This window comes from Scyliorhinus canicula, chromosome 7 (assembly GCF_902713615.1).
Source record: "Scyliorhinus canicula chromosome 7, sScyCan1.1, whole genome shotgun sequence".
In the NCBI taxonomy this organism is placed as follows: Eukaryota; Metazoa; Chordata; class Chondrichthyes; order Carcharhiniformes; family Scyliorhinidae; genus Scyliorhinus; species Scyliorhinus canicula.
Window position 1 is genome coordinate 39,798,873 of NC_052152.1, and position 19,977 is coordinate 39,818,849.

Sequence of the window (19,977 nt, forward strand, 5' to 3'; positions counted from 1 at the left end):
GCCCACCCAAAACATATGGACATGGTTTGCGGGCCCTCCTCACACACCTGTTCTCCACCCCAAAAAACCTGCTCATCCAGGCCACCGTCATGTGTGCCCGGTGATCCACCTTGAATTGTATCAGGCTGAGCCTGGCACATTATGAGGACATGCTGATTCTGCTCAGAGCATTCTCCTACAGGCCCGCCTCTAATTCCTTACCCAGCTCATCTTCCCATTTACGTTTTATCTCACCTATCTGGGTTTCCTGCCACTCCATAAGTTCTTTATAGATTTCCGATATCTTCCCCTCCCCCACTTCTGTCCTAGAAACTACCTTGTCCTGTATCCCTTGCGGCGGTAGAAACGGAAACATTCACAGCTCCAGGGTCCCAGGTTCGATTCCCGGCTGGGTCACTGTCTGTGTGGAGTCTGCACGTCCTCCCCGTGTGTGCGTGGGTTTCCTCCGGGTGCTCCGGTTTCTTCCCACAGTCCAAAGATGTGCGGGTTAGGTGGATTGGACATGCTAAATTGCCCGTAGTGTCCTAATAGTATGGTTAGGGGGGGGTTGTTGGGTTACGGGTATAGGGTGGATACGTGGGTTTGAGTAGGGTGATCATTGCTCGGCACAACATCGAGGGCCGAAGGGCCTGTTCTGTTCTATGCTCTATGCCTTTGCATAAAATCCCTTACCTGCAGATACCAAAAGCCATTCCCTCCTGGCAATTCAATCTCCTCCTCCAAATCCTCTCAACAGGGAAAGCTCCCATCAAAAACAGATCCCGCAGCCTCTCAATCACTGCTCTCTGGCACCTCCGAAGCCCCCCCATCTAACCTCTCCGAGACAAACTGCCGATTACCACAAATTGGAGCCCACACCAACCCTTCCTCCACTCCCATATACTTCCGCCATTTCTCCCAGACTCTCAGCGCCGCCACTACCACTGGGCTTGTGGGGTACCGGGCCGGCGAGAATGGCAGAGGAGCCGTTACCAGTGTCCCCAAACTTGTGCCCTTACATGAGGCCGCCTCCACCCGCTCCCACACCAACCCCTCCCCCACTATCCATTTCCTAATCCTGGCTATATTTGGTGCCCAGTGGTAGTTCCTAAAGTTCGGCAGATGTGCCACAGAGAGCACAGCCTGGTATGGCAACTGCTCGGCCCAAGATCGCAAGAAATTGCAGAGTGTGGTGAACTCAGCCCAACGCATCACACAAGCTTGCCACCTCCACATTGATTCTGTATACACCTCCCACTGCCTCAGGAAGGCAGACAACATTATCAGAGACCCCTCCCACCCAGGCTTTGCCTTCTTCCAGATCCTTCCATCAGGCAGCAGCTACAGAGTCTGAAAACCTGCCCATCCAGTCATAGGAACAGCTTCTTCCCCACAGCTACTGGAGGGAACTCCTCAATAACTCTCCCTCGGACTGATCTGTTCCCTGAAAGAACACTTTTTACGACGCCCTACGCTGCTCTTGCTCAGGTATTTGCTTTGTTTGGCCCCTTGTTCCGCACTGTAACCAATCACTGTTTGTCGATGTACCATTTGTCAACGTACTCTGTCGATTATTCTTTTTTTGTCTACTATGTACATACTGTGTGGGTTCCCTTGGCCGCAGAAAAATACTTTTCACCGTACTTCGGTACATGTGACAATAAATTAAATCAAAAATCAAACATTTCAACTTCAGGAATCCAAATCTGTCAAATTGGGATTAATTTACAAAGGAAAGAAACATAAGTTCTATCATGTGCCTTCAGAATCCAGTTCAACTGCTTTTATTCAAATCTGATATTACCAATATTCTCAATATCTTTCATTGGCATATTAGCTTTGAATTCATGCTTTTTTGTAGCATTTCAGTATCTCTGTCATTTGATTTCGGTACCTCACAATACATTTGTCTAAATGTGTCCTCAAAGTGTTCAGACAGTACATGGCACAAAAGGTTTTTTCAATGTTGAAATATGTACACCTGCCATATAAACACCAGTGGGATCTTCCAGTCCTCTTGACAGCGCACCACCACCATGGGTTTCCCAGCGGCATGGGGAAATTCCTCACACACCTGGGAAATTCCATTGACAGCAACGGGACCAGATGTTCCTGCCACCGGCCAACAGCAGGCCATTCCTGCCACCGGCCAACAGCAGGCCATTCCTGCCACCGAGAAACACGCTGTGGTGGGAGCCAGAGAATCTTGCCCATTGTAACCCACAAATAGTTTAGATATTTACATTGTTATCTTGTCATGCAATCTAGTAAATGTTCATTCTGTAGAACTGACATTCTTGTTTCAGTAGAAGATCTCTGTTTCAGTACATAGCTAAGTAAATATATCTATGTGTATGACTACATATCAGCCCTCTTCCTGTGCTTAAAGAAATATCATATATTATGGTAGCACAGTGGTTAGCATTGTTGCTTCACAGCGCCAGGGACCTGGGTTTGATTCCCAGCTTGGGTCAGTCTGTGCGCAGTCTGCATGTTCTCCCCGTGTCTGTATTACCTGGGTACTCGGGTTTCCTTCCACAAGTCCCAAAAGGCGTGCTTGGTAGGTGAATTGGACATTGAATTCGCATTCAGTGTACCCGAACAGGCACCCTAGTGTGGCGACTACGGGATTTTCACAGTAACTTCATTGCAGTGTTAATGCAAGCCTACTTGTGACAATAAGATTATTATTGTATTATTATTTTCAGAAAGCCCGTGTCTAGTCATATAATTTGAGCACAGGAGTAGTTGCGATTTTGAGAGCTTTGGCTCTCTTGTAACCCTTTATTTTTATCCCGGTGCACATTTTATATTTGCTTTTTTTTTGGTATACATGGCTTGCGCTATGTCCCTGGAGGATCCTGATTGGTATCTTGCAAAGAATTGAGATAAATCGCAAAAATCATTTGATTCTGGTGGTCAGAGTGAGCTGGGGTGGGGCCCAGCTTGCAATAGCGCTGTTGCTGGCGAGCTGGTCCCCACTCAGTGGTCTATGCGATGGCCGTCATTGAAAATGTTGTCCTGGATGAGGATCTCGACTCTTTGGTGTAGGTCATCGGAGCTCACTTTGAAGATTTGCAAAGTATCCTTAGGAAAACGGTGGAGGCGTATGAGAGAATTCTTACACACGAAAGAGCACTTTCGACCGCTCTCTCTCAGCAACCACGGCATCTGTTTCCCAATTTTTGAAACCACAAATGAATCTCGCTGTTGGGAATTTCCCACCCGTCGGAGGCGGAGCTTTGTGGAGGCCCTGGAGAATACCGAGTCAGGCCCGCTAATGATATGTGAACAGCATTTACTGTACGTACAGAGTAGAACGCATTCACTCTGCTGTCGAGGCCCTGGAGCATGGCATTCTGGCGTGTGCCCGGCACCCGCCACGATTTTGGCACCACCACCAATTCTCCACCCAATCACGTTTCACGATTCCAGCGTAGGCTGACGGAGAATGTTCTGCAACATTTCTGGTATGTTATTTGTGTCCTCCTTTATGAAGAGAGAACCAAAGTATGTAGTTAGCTGTCACCATTTCTTTGTTCCCCATTTTCTTAGCCAATTTGTATGCTTCTTCCTTGGATCTAATTCTATCTCTAATTTCCCTTATAATCTATGGTTTGGCTAGCTTTCCCATCTACTTTTGCGCCAGTCAGGAATAAACAATTGTTCACCCATGCACTCCTTGAATGTTTGCCATTGCCTATCCACGGTCATCCCTTAAAGTAGCATTTCCAAATCTATCGTAGGCAATTCATGCCTTATGTCATCATATTTTCTTTTATTTAGATTCAGGATCCTAGTCTCAGAATTAATATGTCAGTCTGCACCTTGATGAAAAATGTTAACATATTGTGGTCACTGAAACTCAAGACTGCCAAGGTGCAGCCGCACACAAGCACTCCACTCCCCACACACACTCATCCCAGCCAACAAGATAGCAATGGTTGCACTGGAGCTCATCTATCCTATTGATGGGTCAGCTGGGGCCAGAAGGTACCTAGGGGGCAGCCTAGGGGGACACCCATAAGACCCAAGGCACTTAGTTCACAGTGGGCAGTCAGCAGCTTGGGGGTGTGGGGGTGGGGGGGCGGGGGATCTCACAGAAACCTACAAAAGTCTAACAGGACTAGACAGAGTAGATGCAGGAAGGATGTTCCCAATGGTGGGGATGTCCAGATTCAGGGGTCACAGTCTGAGGATATTGGGGTAGACCATTTAGGACTGAGATGAGGAGAAATTTCTTCACCAGAGAGGCGTCGGCCAGTGGAATTAGCTACCACAGAAAGCAGCTGAGGCAAAACCACTATGTTTTCAAGAAGCAGTTAGACACAGCATTGGGGGAAAGAGAATCAAAGGTTATGGGGGGGGGGGGGATGGAGAAGGCGGGATCAGCCTATAGAGTTGGATGATCAACCACGATCTTAAAAAATGGAGAAGCCGGCTCGAAGGGTCGAATAGCCTCCAACTGCTCCTATTTTCTATGTTTCCATGTTGCAGTGACTGAAGCTGGGTGAGCATCTTGGAAGCTGTAAAGCAGTGAAGTGACTGTTGAAGCTTGATACTCTGGCAAGGATAATAATTGCAATGTCTGTGATAGCTGGGGACATGATAGCTGGCCACACACGATCTAGCACCGGTTAGCCCGTTACACATGCATTCATGAGCATCTTAGTAAACCTTGTGGCAGGAATCGTCGGAAGTTGCTGACCCTGCCATTACCTCGGAGTCAAAAGTCCAGGCACCATATTTAAAGAGGACTTTTCCATCTTTGTCTGGCTACTGCTCAACCCTTCCCCGCTAACCCTGCAGCCACCAGGTCTCAAGTATAAGCTGGCATTTACAGAGGCAAATGCAGCAACTCGCCAGGTACATGCCACTTATGTGCAGTTGTTAAAGTGAACGTTCTAATTTCTCACTGGTACGGAGCTTAATTTGGAGGGGGAATCTTAATTCTGGCTAGCTGGCCTTTTAAATGAGTAAGCATGTGATAGAAATTGACTTTTCTAGTCAGCTATAACCATGAGAGTAAGGGAAGATGATAGAGGTAAAAGGGTTAAATGAGAACTTATTCAGAATAATTAACTATAATCATATTAAGCATTACTTGAGTGCAACAATAGCAGGAAATCCACTAAGGGTTAATCCAGATCATACACTTTAATTTCTTACTCTGCAAGTTGTTTGAGGCTGCAAGGTCAGTGATGTCAACTATCTAAAAGGCCCCATTGAGTTATAAGAACTGGTGCTGCTGTCCTAAGAAAGGGTAGTCCCATTTATATGGTAACAGCCAGTCTAGGGTGATAATGTCTCAACAAAAAGTGTGCTTTTCTAATTAATGTTAGATGCAGGTGTGGATAATTTGGAAAATTGGCAAGTGATGGAATGGGAAATTTGCACCAATTCTTTTAAATACATATCTCTTAAATTGATAGACAGACATTTTGGCCGAATTGAGTAAAATATAATTTAGTTAAAGCCAATCAGGAGTAAAAAGACCAGCCCGTAAAATAATAATCTCCTTAAGAATCACTGACCAGGATGGAAACACTCATCCCAGAATCACCCCATCTATATCTGAAAGTTAGCTCCTTTGCTGCTTGCTTTTGCTAATCACCATCTTTCTTTTGTTTTATCCTGTGTATTATGATTTGAAGAATTACTACAATCTGTAATTGAATGAAAATTCAACTGCGGTATTCGCTAAAGACAATCAATCTGACTAGCTTGCTGTAGGGCTAGTTGGAAACTTTATAAATTTTGTATTGAAAATAAGTTTATCAGTGGCACAGCTGACAAATAAAGTTCTACTGGGCTTTGCCAAAAAGCACAGACTTGACCTCTGTTATTTGGGAACTGAGAAGGGATAACGGTTATCCAGGGTTCCGGATAGATGCATAGATCCATCAGCATGACATGCCAAAAAGAACTTCCCAACATTGTTTGTGAGGTTCTGAGGAAGCTTGACCTGCCTTTAAAGATCCAAGAACATACCTGCCGAAGTTCGTCCCGATCTTTAGCCTTGTGCCCATTTAAGTCCCCCACGTGGCCCGCTGGTGCCAGGACCGGAATATTCAGCCCTTGTAGCCTCCACACAACTTGCTTTCCTACCTATCTTAAAATCAGAGGCTACATTGCAGTCCCAAGTCACTAATTACAAATTATCAAGGCCCCAGAACTGACCCCTGTGGCAGCCCATCACTTCCAGCGTGCCAACCTGAAAATGGCCCGTTCATCCTAACTCTCCGTTTCCTGTGGTCAATCCTCAAGCTCGAAGGCCGACGGTTTAACCAACGGCCGGTCCGAACGCCAGAATTCAAATGGTACACGCGTCACGTTCTCCCACACCTGACACATAGCCTCACGCGCGCCGACCACCTGCTCCCTCACGCGCGCCGACCACCTGCTCCCTCACGCCCTCGTCCCCACCTGCCTCTCTCCATGCGTGCGCTCTGAGTTTCCTTGGGCTGACTGCTGTTGCAAATAGGCGCCTTGTGGCGGCGCTGCTCAGGGCGGACAGGAGGGGTGGACACGGGCCGGTCCATCCGCGGTGATTGGGGTTTGTTGCTGAGAGGAGGAGGGGACGCGTTAGGCTGGTGGCCGTGTGCGGATCATTTAAACAGGTAATTTAAAATAAAACATTGTGCTATTTTAAAGTGTCACCGAGACGGTGGTGAACTGCGGTTGCCGGGTTATTGTTGTTTCACACTTCCTTTACATTTAACACTTCCTCATTGAAGACTAAGCGTACGAAGACCGTGTTTAGGAACAACCTGTTTGTGAAGGGCAGTGAGGTGATGTGAAACTGGGAGCTCTGCTGTCAGCAGCGATATGGAATAATCTGGAGCCATAAACATGCCAAGATGGATCGAGGAACAGTTTCGCTTTCTCCAGCTACTCCCCCGCCCCCACTGAATAAGAGTCACTTAAGAACGTTAATTATTTTCTGCCCCCCGATTCCATTACTTTCGGGTTTGCCTGTGGTTTTTAAAAACTGCGTTGCTAAATTTTGCACTATTGATTATTGTTAACACTGAGTACCACACGTTGCCTCTGAATTGGTTGTTGGTGCAAGTTTCAAGACAGTAAGACATTTTACACCACCAGGCTAAAGTCCCACATGTTCGTTTCAAACACTAGCTTTCGGAGCACTGCTCCTTCTTCGGGTGACTCATTCACCTGAGGAAGGAGCAGTGCTCCGAAAGCTAGTGTTTGAAACAAACCTGTTGGACTTTTTAACCTGGTGTTGTAAGACTTCTTACTGTGCTCACCCCAGTCCAACGCCGGCATCTCCATATCAACTTTCAAGAAGTTAAGTTACATGGTCCAGGCTGCCTCTCAGTGTAATGTTTTCTTTACCTGCTGCTGCTCGGATAAGATGTTGAACCGTGGCCCCACTTGCCCCCATTTGTGGATGTCAAAGATCCTGTGGTGCAATTTAAAGAAAGGTTTCTCTCAAAATGTCCTTCATCATATCCTTCAACCAAGCATCACTGAAACAAACAGCCTGGTGATTGTTCTACTGCTGTTGTGGGATCTTGCAGTAATCAAATTGGCTGCAGTGTTTAAGAAAATACATAAAAATAGGAATTGGCGATTCGGCACCTGGAGCCTGATGTCCCATTCAATAAGATAATCACTGATCTGATCTCGGCTTCACATTCATTTCCTTTTTATTCATCCAACCGTTACAGCCTATGCCAGCATTTAATACCAATCACTAATGGTGAGCTGCCTTCATGAACTGCTGCAGTCCAAATGCTGTAGGGAGGGAGTTCCATGATTTTGACCCAGCAACAGTGAAGGAACGGTGATAGTTTTCCAAGTCAGGATGGTGCGTGGAGCAGACTTCCAGTTGGTGGTGGTCCCATGTACCATATGACCACAAGAATTTGGAACAGGAGTAGGGCATTCAACCACACAAGCCTGCTCAGCCATTTAATAAGACCATAGCTGATCTTGGACTATGGCTGGTCTAACACTCACTAAGTCCACTTTTCTGTCTTCTCTCCGGGAGCCTTAATTACCCTGCTGATTAAAAACCTATCAATCTCAGGCGTAAAAACATTCGAGGACTCTACCTCCACAGTTTCCAAAGACTCACCACTCTTTAAGAGAAGGAATTCTTCTTCATAGCCAACTTAAATGAGCATCCCCTGATTCTGCGACTGTGCCCTCTGGTCCTACACTTGTGAGTGGAACATCCTCCTGACATTTACCCTGTTTAATCCCCTGAGAATCTGGCATGTTTCAATCATATCACTTCTCATACTTCTGAATGCCAAGGAGTAAAGACCCAACCTGGTTAATCTTTCCTCATATAGCAGTTCCTCTATACCCAGAATCATCCTAGTAAACTTCTTCTGCATTGCTTCCAATACTAATATATCTTTCTCTAATTAAGAGGACCAAAACTGTACACTATATTCAAAATGTGGCCTCACTAGTACTTGGTACAGTTGCAGCAGCACCTCTTTTTACACTCCAGCCTCTTTGAAATAAACACCAGCATTCTCTTTGCCTTCCCGATTACCTTCTGCACCTGTGTGATAGCTTTCTGGGGTTCATGAACCAAGGCTTCCCAAGTCCCTTTGTGCATCAGCTTTGTGTACTCTCTCTCCATTTAAATGATCCACCTTCTTATTCTTCCAAAACGAAAAGTTCACATTTTCCCACGTTGAGTTCCATTTGCCAGTTTTCTGCCCTCTCACTTAACCTGTCGCAAAATGTCTCCAAACTATTTATATCGTCTGTATAACCTGCCTTCACTCTGTTTCTCCCTCCAAACAAGAACGACAAAGAACAAAAAAAAGTACAGCACAGGAACAGGCCCTTCGGCCCTCCAAGCCTGCGCCGACCATGCTGCCCATCTAAACTAAAATCTTTGACTCTTCCAGAGTCTGTATCCCTCTATTCCCATCCTATTCATGTATTTGTCAAGATGCCCCTTAAACGTCACTATCGTCCCTGCTTCCACCACCTCCTCCGGCAGCGAGTTCCAGGCACCCACTATCCTCTGTAAAAAAAAAACAAACTTGCCTCGTACATCTCCTCTAAACCTTGCCCCTCGCACCTTAAACAAATGACCCCTAGTAATTGACCCCTCTACCCTGGGAAAAAGTCTGACTATCCACTCTGTCTATGCCCCTCATAATTTTGTAGACCTCTATCAGGTCGCCCCTCAACCTCCTTCATTCCAGGGAGAACAAACCGACTTTATTCAACCTCTCCCCAGAGTTAATGCCCTCCATACCAGGCAACAGCCTGGTAAATCTCTTCTATACCCTCTCTAAAGCCTCCACATCCTTCTGGCAGTGTGGTGACCAGAATTGAACAGAATACTCCAAGTGTGGCCTAACTAAGGTTCTGTACAGCTGCAACATGACTTGCCAATTTTTATACTCAATGCCCTGGCCAATGAAGGCAAGCATGCCATATGCCTTCTTGACTACTTTCTCCACCTGTGTTGCCCTTTTCAGTGACCTGTGGACCTGCACACCTAGATCGCTCTGATTGTCAATACTTTTGAGGGTTCTACCTTTCACTATATATTCCCTACCGGTATTAGACCTTCCAAAATGCATAACCTCACATTTGTCCGGATTAAACTTCATCTGCTATCTCGCCGCCCAAGTCTCCAAACGATCTAAATCCTGCTGTATCCTCTGACAGTCCACATCGCTATCCGCAATTCCACCAACCTTTGTGTCGTCTGCAAACTTACTAATCAGACCAGTTGCATTTTCCTCCAAATCATTTATATATACTACGAACAGCAAAGGTCCCAGCACTGACCCCTATGGAACACCACTAATCACTGCCCTCCAATCAGAAAAGCACCCTTCCATTGCTACTCTCTGCCTTCTATGACCTAGCGAGTTCTGTATCCATCTTGCCAGTTCACCGCTGATCCCGTGTGACTTCACCTTTTGTACCAGTCTGCCATGAGGGACCTTGTCAAAGGCCTTACTGAAGTCCATACAGACAACATCCACTGCCCTACCTGCATCAGTCATCTTTGTGACCTCCTCGAGAAACTCTATCAAGTTAGTGAGACACAACCTCACATTCACAAAACCGTGCTCCCTCTCGCTAATATTTCCACTTGCTTCCAAATGGGAATAGATCCTGTCTCGAAGAATTCTCTCCAATAATTTCCCTACCACTGACGTAAGGCTCACCGGCTGGATTATCCTTGCTACCCTTCTTAAACAAAGGAACAACATTGGCTATTCTTCAGTCTCCAGGACATCACCTGAAGACGGTGAGGATCCAAAGATGTATGTCATGGCCTCAGCAATTTCATCTCTTGCCATCTTCCATTAATATATATTGTGAATAGCTGTGGTCTCAGCACTGATCCCTGTGTCACTCCACTGGTTACTGCCCTCCAACCTGAGAAAGATCCTCTTATTGCTACTCCCTGCTTCCTATTAGTTAGCCAACCCTCTATCCATGCCAAAATATTACCACCAACACCATGAAGTCCTATCTTGTGCGGTAGCCTTTTGTGCAGCACCTTATTAAATGGCTTTTGAAAATCTAAATATACAACATTGACTGGTTCTCTTCTATCTACTGAGGCTGATGCGTGATACCTCCTCAAAAAACTTGAATAAGCTTAGATCACAAAACCTCAGAGCAGAATCAGGCCATTAGGCCCATTGAGTCTGCTGTACCATTCAATCATGGCTGATATGTTTTTCTACCCCATTCTCTGCCTTCTCCCCATAACCCCTTGATCCCTTTATTAATCAAAAACCTATCTATCTGTCTTAAAGACATCCAGTGATTTGACCTCCACAGCCTTCTGCAGCAAAGGGGTCCACAGATTCACCACCCTTTGGCTGAAGAAATTCCTCATCTCAGTTTTAATGGATTGTCCCTTCAGTCTAAGGCTGTGCCCTCAGGTTTTAGTTTTTCCTAGCAGTGAAAAATGAATGAAATGAAAATCGCTTATTGTCACAAGTAGGCTTCAAATGAAGTTACTGTGAAAAGCCCCTAGTCGCCACATTCCGGCGCCTGTTCTGGGAGGTAGGTGCGGGAATTGAACCGTGCTGCTGGCTTGCCTTAGTCTGCTTTAAAAGCCAGCGATTTAGCCCAGTGTGCTAAACCAGCCCCAGAGGAAACAACCTCTCTACGTCCACTTTATCTACGTGTCTCAGTATCCTGTAAGGTTCAATAAAATCTCCCCTCATCCTTCTAAACTCCAATGCTTACAGACCCAGAACCCTGAACCGCTCCTCACATGAGAAGCTCTTTATTTCAGTGATCATTCTTGTGAACCTTCTCTGAATCCTTTCTAAGGCCAGCACATTCTTCCTTAGAAAGGGGGCCCAAAACTGCTTGTCCCTTCATGAAACCATGCTGACTCTGCTGGATAACATTGACTTTCCAAATGCACTGCTATTCTCAGCTGAATAATCAATTCTAATATTTTGCCAATAACGGAAGTTAGACTAACTGACCTGTAGTTTCTTGCATTTTGTCTCCTTTTTCAACATCGGTACATAATGGGTGACAGGGTGGCACAATGGTTAGCGCTGCTACCTTGCAGTGTTAAGGACCCTGGTTCAATTCCAGGCTTGGGTGACTGTCTGTGTACATTTTATATGTTCCCCTTTGTCCTGCGTAGGTCTCCCCTGGGTGCTCCAGTTTCCTCCACAGTCCAAAGTTGTGCCAGTTAAGTGGATCGGCCATGCTAAGTTGCCCCTTTGTGTCCGAAAAGGATAGGTTGGGTTATGGGGACAGGGTGGGGCTGTGGGTCAAGGGAGAGTACTCTTTCAGAGGGTTTTGTGCAGACTCGATGTGCCGAATGGCATCTTTCTGCACTGTCGGAACACTATGATTGGCAATTTTCCGATCCTTTGGTTTAGCACACTGGGCTAAATCGAGGGGGTCACAAAGGTGATTGATGCAGGTAGGGCAGTGGATGTTGTCTGTATGGACTTCAGTAAGGCCTTTGACAAGGTTCCTCATGGCCGACTGGTACAAAGGTGAAGTCACATGGGATCAGAGGGGAGCTGGCAAGATGGGTACAGAACTGGCTCGGTCACAGTTCCAGAATCAAAGGATTTTTGGAACATGACCACCAATGCATCCAAAATCTCTGTAGTCCCTTCTTTTAAGATTGTTGAGTGCAAACCATCAGTTCCAGGGGACTTGTCAGCAGTAAAGACCAAGACAAAGTATCTATTTAACTCCCCTACCATTTCCTTGTTCCCCATAAATACTTCCACAGTTTCATTCTCTTAAGGGGCCAATGCTTTCTTTTACTTCCCTCTTCCTTTTAATGTACTTAGAAAAGCTCTTATTGTCTGTTTTGTGTCTTGGTAGCTTTCCCTCCTAGTTTATTTTCCCCTTCGTGATTTTTTTTTAGTCCATCTTCGCTGCATTCTGAAGCTGGTGCCTACCACTAACCTTTACCAGCTTATATATTACTGCTTTTCACGTATGTATCTGCTGCCCTTGTCCTTCCAAATAGTGGTAGTTGTGGGTATGGAGGCTGTTTGTCCAAAGAGCCTTGGTGCGTTTCTGCAGTGCATCTTGTAGATGGTACTATGTGTGTCGGTGGTGAAGGGAGTGAATGTTTGTGGATGGGGTGCCTTTCTGCATGTTCCCAACAACTCTTGACTCTCCTGTTTTTAAGATCTATCTATGTCACGACAGTGACTATGCTTCAAAGTTACTTTGTTGTCTCTAAACTGCTTTGGGACAACCCGAGGCCTTGAAATGTGCTATGGAACAATGTGAGTCTTGTGTTTCAGTTTCACAGTTCCAAATCTTAATTTTAGTAAAAGTGATTTTCAATAATTTTCTAATCTGCTTCAAAGGATGAACCAATTATCCCATTTCCTTTCATTAGTAAATTGATTAATTGTGAATCTATTAATAAGGGGGCTGAACATTGCTGTTGATCTACATGTGGAGATATGAACATTTCCCATTATAGATCATAATAGATTCTGATTTTATAAAATGTTAAGCCATGTTTCTATTTGTTGGGAAAAGAGCATCTTGCTGAATATATATGTGTGAGCCAACGTAGGGTGGCCTATGTTAAGCAGCAAAAGATTTACTGATGTCTGTACTGATAAATGTTCAGCAGGTTAAACTCCAGCAGTACCACAATATAATCTGGGTTCCCTAAGCATTGGCTTTTGTTATCCAATGTTTTAAAATATCCAGATTTGACTTAGTTAAGATCATCCTTTTGATCAAGCAAAAACTCCATATGTGTGAAATTCTGAGATGCTTACTTTGGGGACTCTCTCAAATAATGGATTTTCACACTTTAGAGAACAACTGACCCAAAAAGAAGTAACACAGCTATTGTCAGCATATTAATGATCCTGTTATTATTGCTGTGAACAGAATATATTTATACAAAACTCTCAGGGGAATTACATTTAATTTATTTGTACAACTTGTTTAGCTGATTGTTTAATAAAAACACTAGTTGGGATTTATTCTTTTTGACTTGGTATATTTATAGAAAGCAAATATTGCCAATCCACACTTGGATCGTAAACTAGAATTTGGTTAGTAATCTCTTGGTGTAATATGCAAAAATAAATTAGTTTTGAAACTTGGAGGAAGTGGTTCGGTTTCAGCAGCAGTTGGATGCACTTAGGAGCATGCAGGTGGCGGAAAGCGTCATAGATAGGAGTTATAGAGATGTGGTCACACCCAAGGTGCAGGCAGAGAGATGGGTGACCACCAGAAGGGGCAGGCAGTCATTGCAGGAATCCCCTGTGGTTATCCCCCTCTCAAACAGATACCATTTTGGATACTGTTGGGGGGGGGGGGGGGGGGGGGGGAATAGCCTGTCAGGGGAAAACAGCAGCAGCCAGAGCAGTGGCACCACAACTGGCTCTGATGTTCAGCAGGGAGGGTCAAGCGCAGAAGAGCAATAGTCATAGGGGACTCTACAGTCAGGGGCACAGATACGCGCTTCTGTGGACGTGAAAGAGACTCCAGGATGGTATGTTGCCTCCCTGGTGCCAGGGTCCAGGATGTCTCAAAACGGGTAGCGGGCATCCTGAAGGGGGAAGGCAAACAGGCAGAGGTGGTCGTACACATTGGTACTAACGGCATAGGTAGGAAGGTGAATGAGGTCCTGCAGCAGGAGTTCAGGGAGCTAGGCAGAAAGTTTAAAAAACAGGACATCTAGGGTTGTAATCTCAGGATTACTGTCTGTGCCACATGCCAGTGAGGCTAGAAATAGGAAGATAGAGCAACTAAACACATGGCTAAACAGCTGGTGTAGGAGGGAACTGAAGAACCTAGATTGGGGGCTGATGTTTGAGGGTAAATCAACATCTGACATGTGGGAGGCTTTCAAATGTCAGTTGAAAGGAATTCGGGACTGGCATGTTCCTGTGAGGGAGAAGGATAAATACGGCAAATTTCGGGAACCTTGGATAACGAGAGATATTGTAGGCCTCGTCAAAAAGAAAAAGGCATTTGTCAGGGCGAGAAGCTGGGAACAGACAAAGCCTGTGTGGAATATAAGGAAAGTAGGAAGGAAGTTAAGCAAGGAGTCAGGAGGGCGAAAAACGGTCATGAAAAGTCATTGGCAAATAGGGTTAAGGAAAATCCCAAGGCTTTATACACGTACATAAAAAGCAAGAGGATAGCCAGGGAAAGGGTTAGCCCACTGAAGGACAGGGGAGGGAATCTTTGTGTGGAGTCAGAGGAAATGGGCGAGGTATTAAATGAATACTTTGCATTAGTATTCACCAAAGAGAAGCAATTAGTGGATGTTGAGTCTGGAGAAGGTTGTGTAGATAGCCTGAGTCACATTGAGATCCAAAAAGACAAGGTGTTGGGAGTCTTAAAAAATATTAAGGTAGATAAGTCCCCAGGGCCTGATGGGATCTACCCCAGAATACTGAAGGAGGCTAGAGAGGAAATTGCTGAGGCCTTGACAGAAATCTTTGGATCCTCACTGTCTTCAGGTGATGTCCAGGAGGACGAGAGAATAGCCAATGTTGTTCCTTTGTTTAAGAAGGGTAGCAAGGATAATCCAGGGAACTACAGGCTGGTGAGCCTTGCGTCAGTGGTAGGGAAATTACTGGAGAGGATTCTTCGAGACAGGATCTACTGCCATTTGGAAGGAAGTGGGCGTATTAGCGAGAGGCAGCACGGTTTTATGAAGAGGAGGTCGTGTCTCACTAACTTGATAAGTGTTTTTCCAAGAGGTCACAAAGATGATTGATGCAGGTAGGGCAGTGGATGTTGCCTGTATGGACTTCAGTAAGGCCTTTGACAAGGTCCCTCATGGCAGACTGGTACAAAGGTGAAGTCACATGGTATCAGAGGTGAGCTGGCAAGATGGGTACAGAACTGGCTCAGTCACAGAAGGCAGAGGAGCAATGGAAGGCTGCTTTCCTGATTGGGAGGCTGTGATTAGTGGTGTTCTGCACGGATCAGTGCTGGGACCTTTGCTGTTCGTAGTATATATAAATGATGTGGAGGAACATGTAAAGTTTGCGGACGACACAAAGGTTGTGGAATTGCAGATAGCAACGAGGACTGTCAGAGGATACAGCAGGATTTAGATCGTTTGGAGACTTGGGCGGAGAGATGGCAGATGGAGTTTAATCCGGACAAATGTGAGGTAATGCATTTTGGAAGGTCTAATGCAGGTAGGGAATATACAGTGGATGGTAGAACCCTCAAGAATATTGACAATCAGAGAGATCTAGGTGTACAGGTCCGTAGGTCACTGAAAGGGGCAACACAGGTTTGAGAAAGTAGTCAAGAAGGCATATGGCATGCTTGCCTTCATTGGCTGGGGCATTGAGTATAAAAATTGGCAAGTCATGTTGCAGCTGTACAGAACCTTAGTTGGGCCACACTTGGAGTATACGGTTCAATTCTGGTCGCCTGACTACCGGAAGGATGTGGAGGCTTTAGAGAGGGTGCAGAAGAAATTTACCAGAATGTTGCCTGGTGTGGAGGGCGTTAGCTATGAGGAGCGGTTGAATAAACTTGGTTTGTTCTCACTGGAACAACGGAGATTGAGGGGCGACCTGATAGAGGTCTACAAATTATGAGGGGCATAGACAGGGTGGATAGACAGAGACTTTTTCCCAGGGTAGAGGGGTCAATTACTAGGGGACATAGGTTTAAGGGGCAAGGTTTAGAGGAGATGTACGAGGAAAGTTTTTTATACAGAGGGTAGTGGGTGCCTGGAACTCGCTGCCAGAGGAGGTGATGGAAGCAGGGACGATAGTGACGTTTAAGGGGCATCTTGACAAATGCATGAATAAGATGAGAATAGAGGGATGCAGACCCTGGAAGTGTAGAAGATTTTAGTTTAAACGGACAGCATGGTCGGCGCCGGATTGGAGGGCCGATGGGCCTGTTCCTGTGCTGTACTTTTCTTTGTTCTTTGAAGAACCTTATAATTCTATGGAAATAGTTACCATCAGTAAATGTTCTTAGTAGTACATCAAGATCAAGACAAATTAAAATGTGGCGAGCCAATTAGATTAAATAGCCCAGTACATGGGAGTTTTCTTGTCTTCTTGGGTAATCCCCCGAGACTGAGGATGATTTGCTGGCTTGATGGGTCAGGTAGGTGCTTGGAGATTGTGTGCTCTCTTTCCAATGCCTTGACTTTGCCTCTGCATATTTCTGATGAAGTCTCTCAATGTTTTTGGTGTCTTTTCAAATGGTCCTTCTCCATTCTGGTGGGTCACAGACCAGGGTCTCCCTCAAGTCAGAATGAATGTTTGACCTCCTCGGTGATGCTTTGAGAGCATCCCTCGAGTGTTTCTGCTGTCCTTCTGAGAGACTTCCACCATGACCAAATCTCAGCAGAGCAGTTGTTTTGGTAGTTTGGTGTCAGGCATACATAAGACATATTCTGCGCAGCGCAGCTAGGTTTGAGTGATTAGCGCCTTGATGCTGGGCATGTTGACTTTAGAGAGGATGCTGATATTGGACCTATTCACTTGCCACTGGATTTGGAGGATCTTGTGAATACATTGTTAGTGATACTTCTGTGCTTAGAAATATTAGCGGTAAGGGGCAGCACAGTGGGGCAGTGGTTCGATCCTGGCCCTGGGTCGACGTCCGTGTGGAGTTTGCACATTCTCCCTGTGTTTGTGGGGGCTACCGAAAAATGTGCAGGGTAGGCGGATTGGCCATGCTTAATTGCTTCTTAATTGGAAAAATGAATTTGATACTTTAAATTTTTTTTTAAATAAACGTTAGTGGTAGTTTGGCCAAGTCCCAGAAATTGACAGGAATATGGGGATAATTTGAATAGAAGTCCTGTTCACGAAAGAAACGCTTTGATAACTTGTACCTGGATGCATCTCTCATTGATGAGGGTTTTACTGAGAACTGATCAGCATCCTTCTAAGTTTTTAAGTAGTGTTTATGCAATTTGAATGCAAGTCAAAGCAATTCTGGCCAGTAGAACTTTTCACTTTTATAGTACTGGCATGTGTAAAGCTCTAAATTAATTTGAACAATTCACAGTGCTTCATATTAACTTTGAAGGGCTGTAACTTTTGTCACGTAGACAAAAAACCAACAATCACTTTGTACTAGTAGTGCTCCATAAATGACAAGCTAATTGGCTTCTAAGGGGCATTACATGAACAACTTGAGTTTGCAGTACCAAACTGTTCAAATTGTACCAATGCTAAACTCATAGGATTTGTTTGCAGCCTTAGGTCAACTATTGATTAAAATTGCCATTGGTTATTTGTGTTCTAATCATTGTTTGCTTGGATTAACCTTGGAGTAAGAAAAGTATTATCCAATTGGGAAAATAAACCATCTGCTGAAATAAATTTAATTTCCTCCCGTACTCACTGTTTGATTTGTGAACTAACCATGTTTCTTATTATCTCCATGTAGAATGGATGAAAAGAGAAAGAAGTTGGAAAAACCTTCTGTAAGTACATTTCTTTGCTGGTATCCTATTGGATAATTTAAACACAAGTCTTGTGGAGAAACATAAATGGCATGTATCAATATGGTGCTGTAATCTTTAGCATTCAGTCGTGGACAGGCTAGAACAAGAGATTTGGAGTGGGAGGAGACAAGTTTGCAGTATAAACATGGGCAAAGACCATGGCAACGTCTCGTCCAACCAATCTACTTGCTAACTAATCAACACCCTTTTCTCATGCAGTATAAATTTAGTGTTCCCCTTGAAATTTGGTATTTTTTGTGATTCTGTCCTGATGAGTGCAAGATTAAAAGTTTCAACAGCATGTCTTTTTTTTAGCAATACAAAAAGATTTTATACTAGTGTTAATGGTTTAAAAAGAAAATTCAAGGCATGTGGTATCGTTGGTGAGGTTGGTGCTTATTTTCCATCCATAATTTCCCTTGATAAATTGGTGGTGAGCTGTTGCCTTGAGTATGACTGAGCGGCTTGCTAGGTTATTTCAGGGGGCAGCTAGGAGTCAATCACATTGCTGGGGTCTGGAGTCGCATATAGACCAGACCTGGAAAGGACGGCAGATTTCCTTCGATCAAGGACTTTAGTGAACCAGATGTGTTTTCATGACAATCCAGTAGCTTTCTGGTGAATGTTACTTATACTAGATTTTTTTATTCCAAATTTAATTAACTGAATTTAAATTCTGCAGCTGCCATGATGGAACTTGAACTTGTGTATTTGGATCATTCACCCAGGTCTCAATCTAGATTACTAGTCTAATAACATAAACATAATGCTACAGTACCCAATTGCCACTGTACATGCCTCATGAAGCTAGCTGCTAACACCAAAGTAAACTTCACAGATTCTCTGGGGCCTGCATTTAATGTGATCCTTTTTTAAACAGAGGCAAGCAGTACTAAACACGTTATAAAAGTAATGAGCTGGCCTAAGGCTTCATTTCCAATTAAATGGTTCAGGTCAAGGTTCCACGGCACAGTCCTGTAAATTATTTGATTATGTGGGCTAATTCTTCATCATTCCTGGCTACCCTACACTAAGGCAATAAGCAATAGATGTTATCTTTAAATGAAATACACCTTGAGATTTATGTCCGCAGTCAGGAATTATCACTAACTTGATTGAGATCTTTGGTGTGATGAGAGGCAGTGTGGTTGAGTTTGTGTACATGGACTTGATAAAGTTCTGCAGTATAGACTTGTTTGCAAAATTGAAGCTCGTAGGTTTAAAGTATACAATGGATGAATGAATACAAAATTAGCAAAATGGCAGAGAGCAGAGATGAATGGTCATTTTTCATACCCAAAGCAAATGTGCAGTGATTACCCTCGGGGATCAGTGTTGGCAAAGAGTGCTATTCTTGGTGTTGGTTATTAATATATAAAGAATAATTTCAAAGTTTACAAATGACACATTTCAGATAGTAATAAAATTCAGGAAGGCATATACTGGTGAAATGGGCAGATACATACATGGCTGATTACATTTAATGCAGAAAAGTTGATGTGATTACTTTTACTAGGAAGAATGAGGAGAGACAATGCAAATTAAATGGTACACCTGTTTTTTGGGAGGAGCGGGGGTAGACACATAGGTCTTTGGCTTTATGAGTAGATACATGTAGAATAGATAAGCAAGGAAATGCTAAGTCTTTACAAAACACTGGTTAGGATCCAGATGATAAATTGTGAGTACCATGTTTTAGGAAGGATTTTGGTGCCTAAGAGGTTTGATAGATATGTATTAGAGATGAAAGGCTCAAGAAATTAGGGTAGTTTACCTCAGAGCTCAGAAGGTTAAGGGGAGATTTGACAGAGGATTTCAACATAATTTGGAATTTTGGTTAAAGTTAAACAGGAACTGTTGTTTCCAATAGCAGAACGGTCATGAATCGGAGAACACATTCAAGGTACATAGCAAAAGAGCCAATGGTGCATGAGGAAAGAAATTTACACTATGAACTGGAATGTGCTGTCTGAGTGGGGGTGCATAGAGATTTCATAACTTTCAAAACGAAATAGAAGTAGAACCATCAATTCCTAACCCCTCTGCTTCTGTCCTTTAAGGCA

At 44.3% G+C, this 19,977-nt stretch overlaps 1 protein-coding gene across 6 annotated transcripts in view; it reads left to right on the plus strand.

Annotated features, from left to right (window-relative positions):
- The first annotated feature begins 6,456 nt into the window (after window positions 1-6,456).
- The window catches only part of LOC119968889 (E3 ubiquitin-protein ligase DZIP3-like), a 202,033-nt gene continuing 188,512 nt past the window's right edge, over window positions 6,457-19,977 (plus strand). For 2 of the 6 annotated variants that reach the window (XR_005461262.1, XM_038801827.1), the window contains exons 1-2: window positions 6,494-6,599; window positions 17,857-17,893. Coding sequence is in view for 4 of the 6 variants with exons in the window: in XM_038801827.1 (XP_038657755.1) it covers window positions 17,858-17,893 (36 nt within the window). In the remaining 2 variants the exon portion in view is untranslated. Of the gene's footprint in view, window positions 6,600-17,856; window positions 17,894-19,977 lie in introns of all 6 variants that reach the window. The other 4 variants (XM_038801830.1, XR_005461261.1, XM_038801828.1 and 1 more) reach the window with 4 other exon arrangements.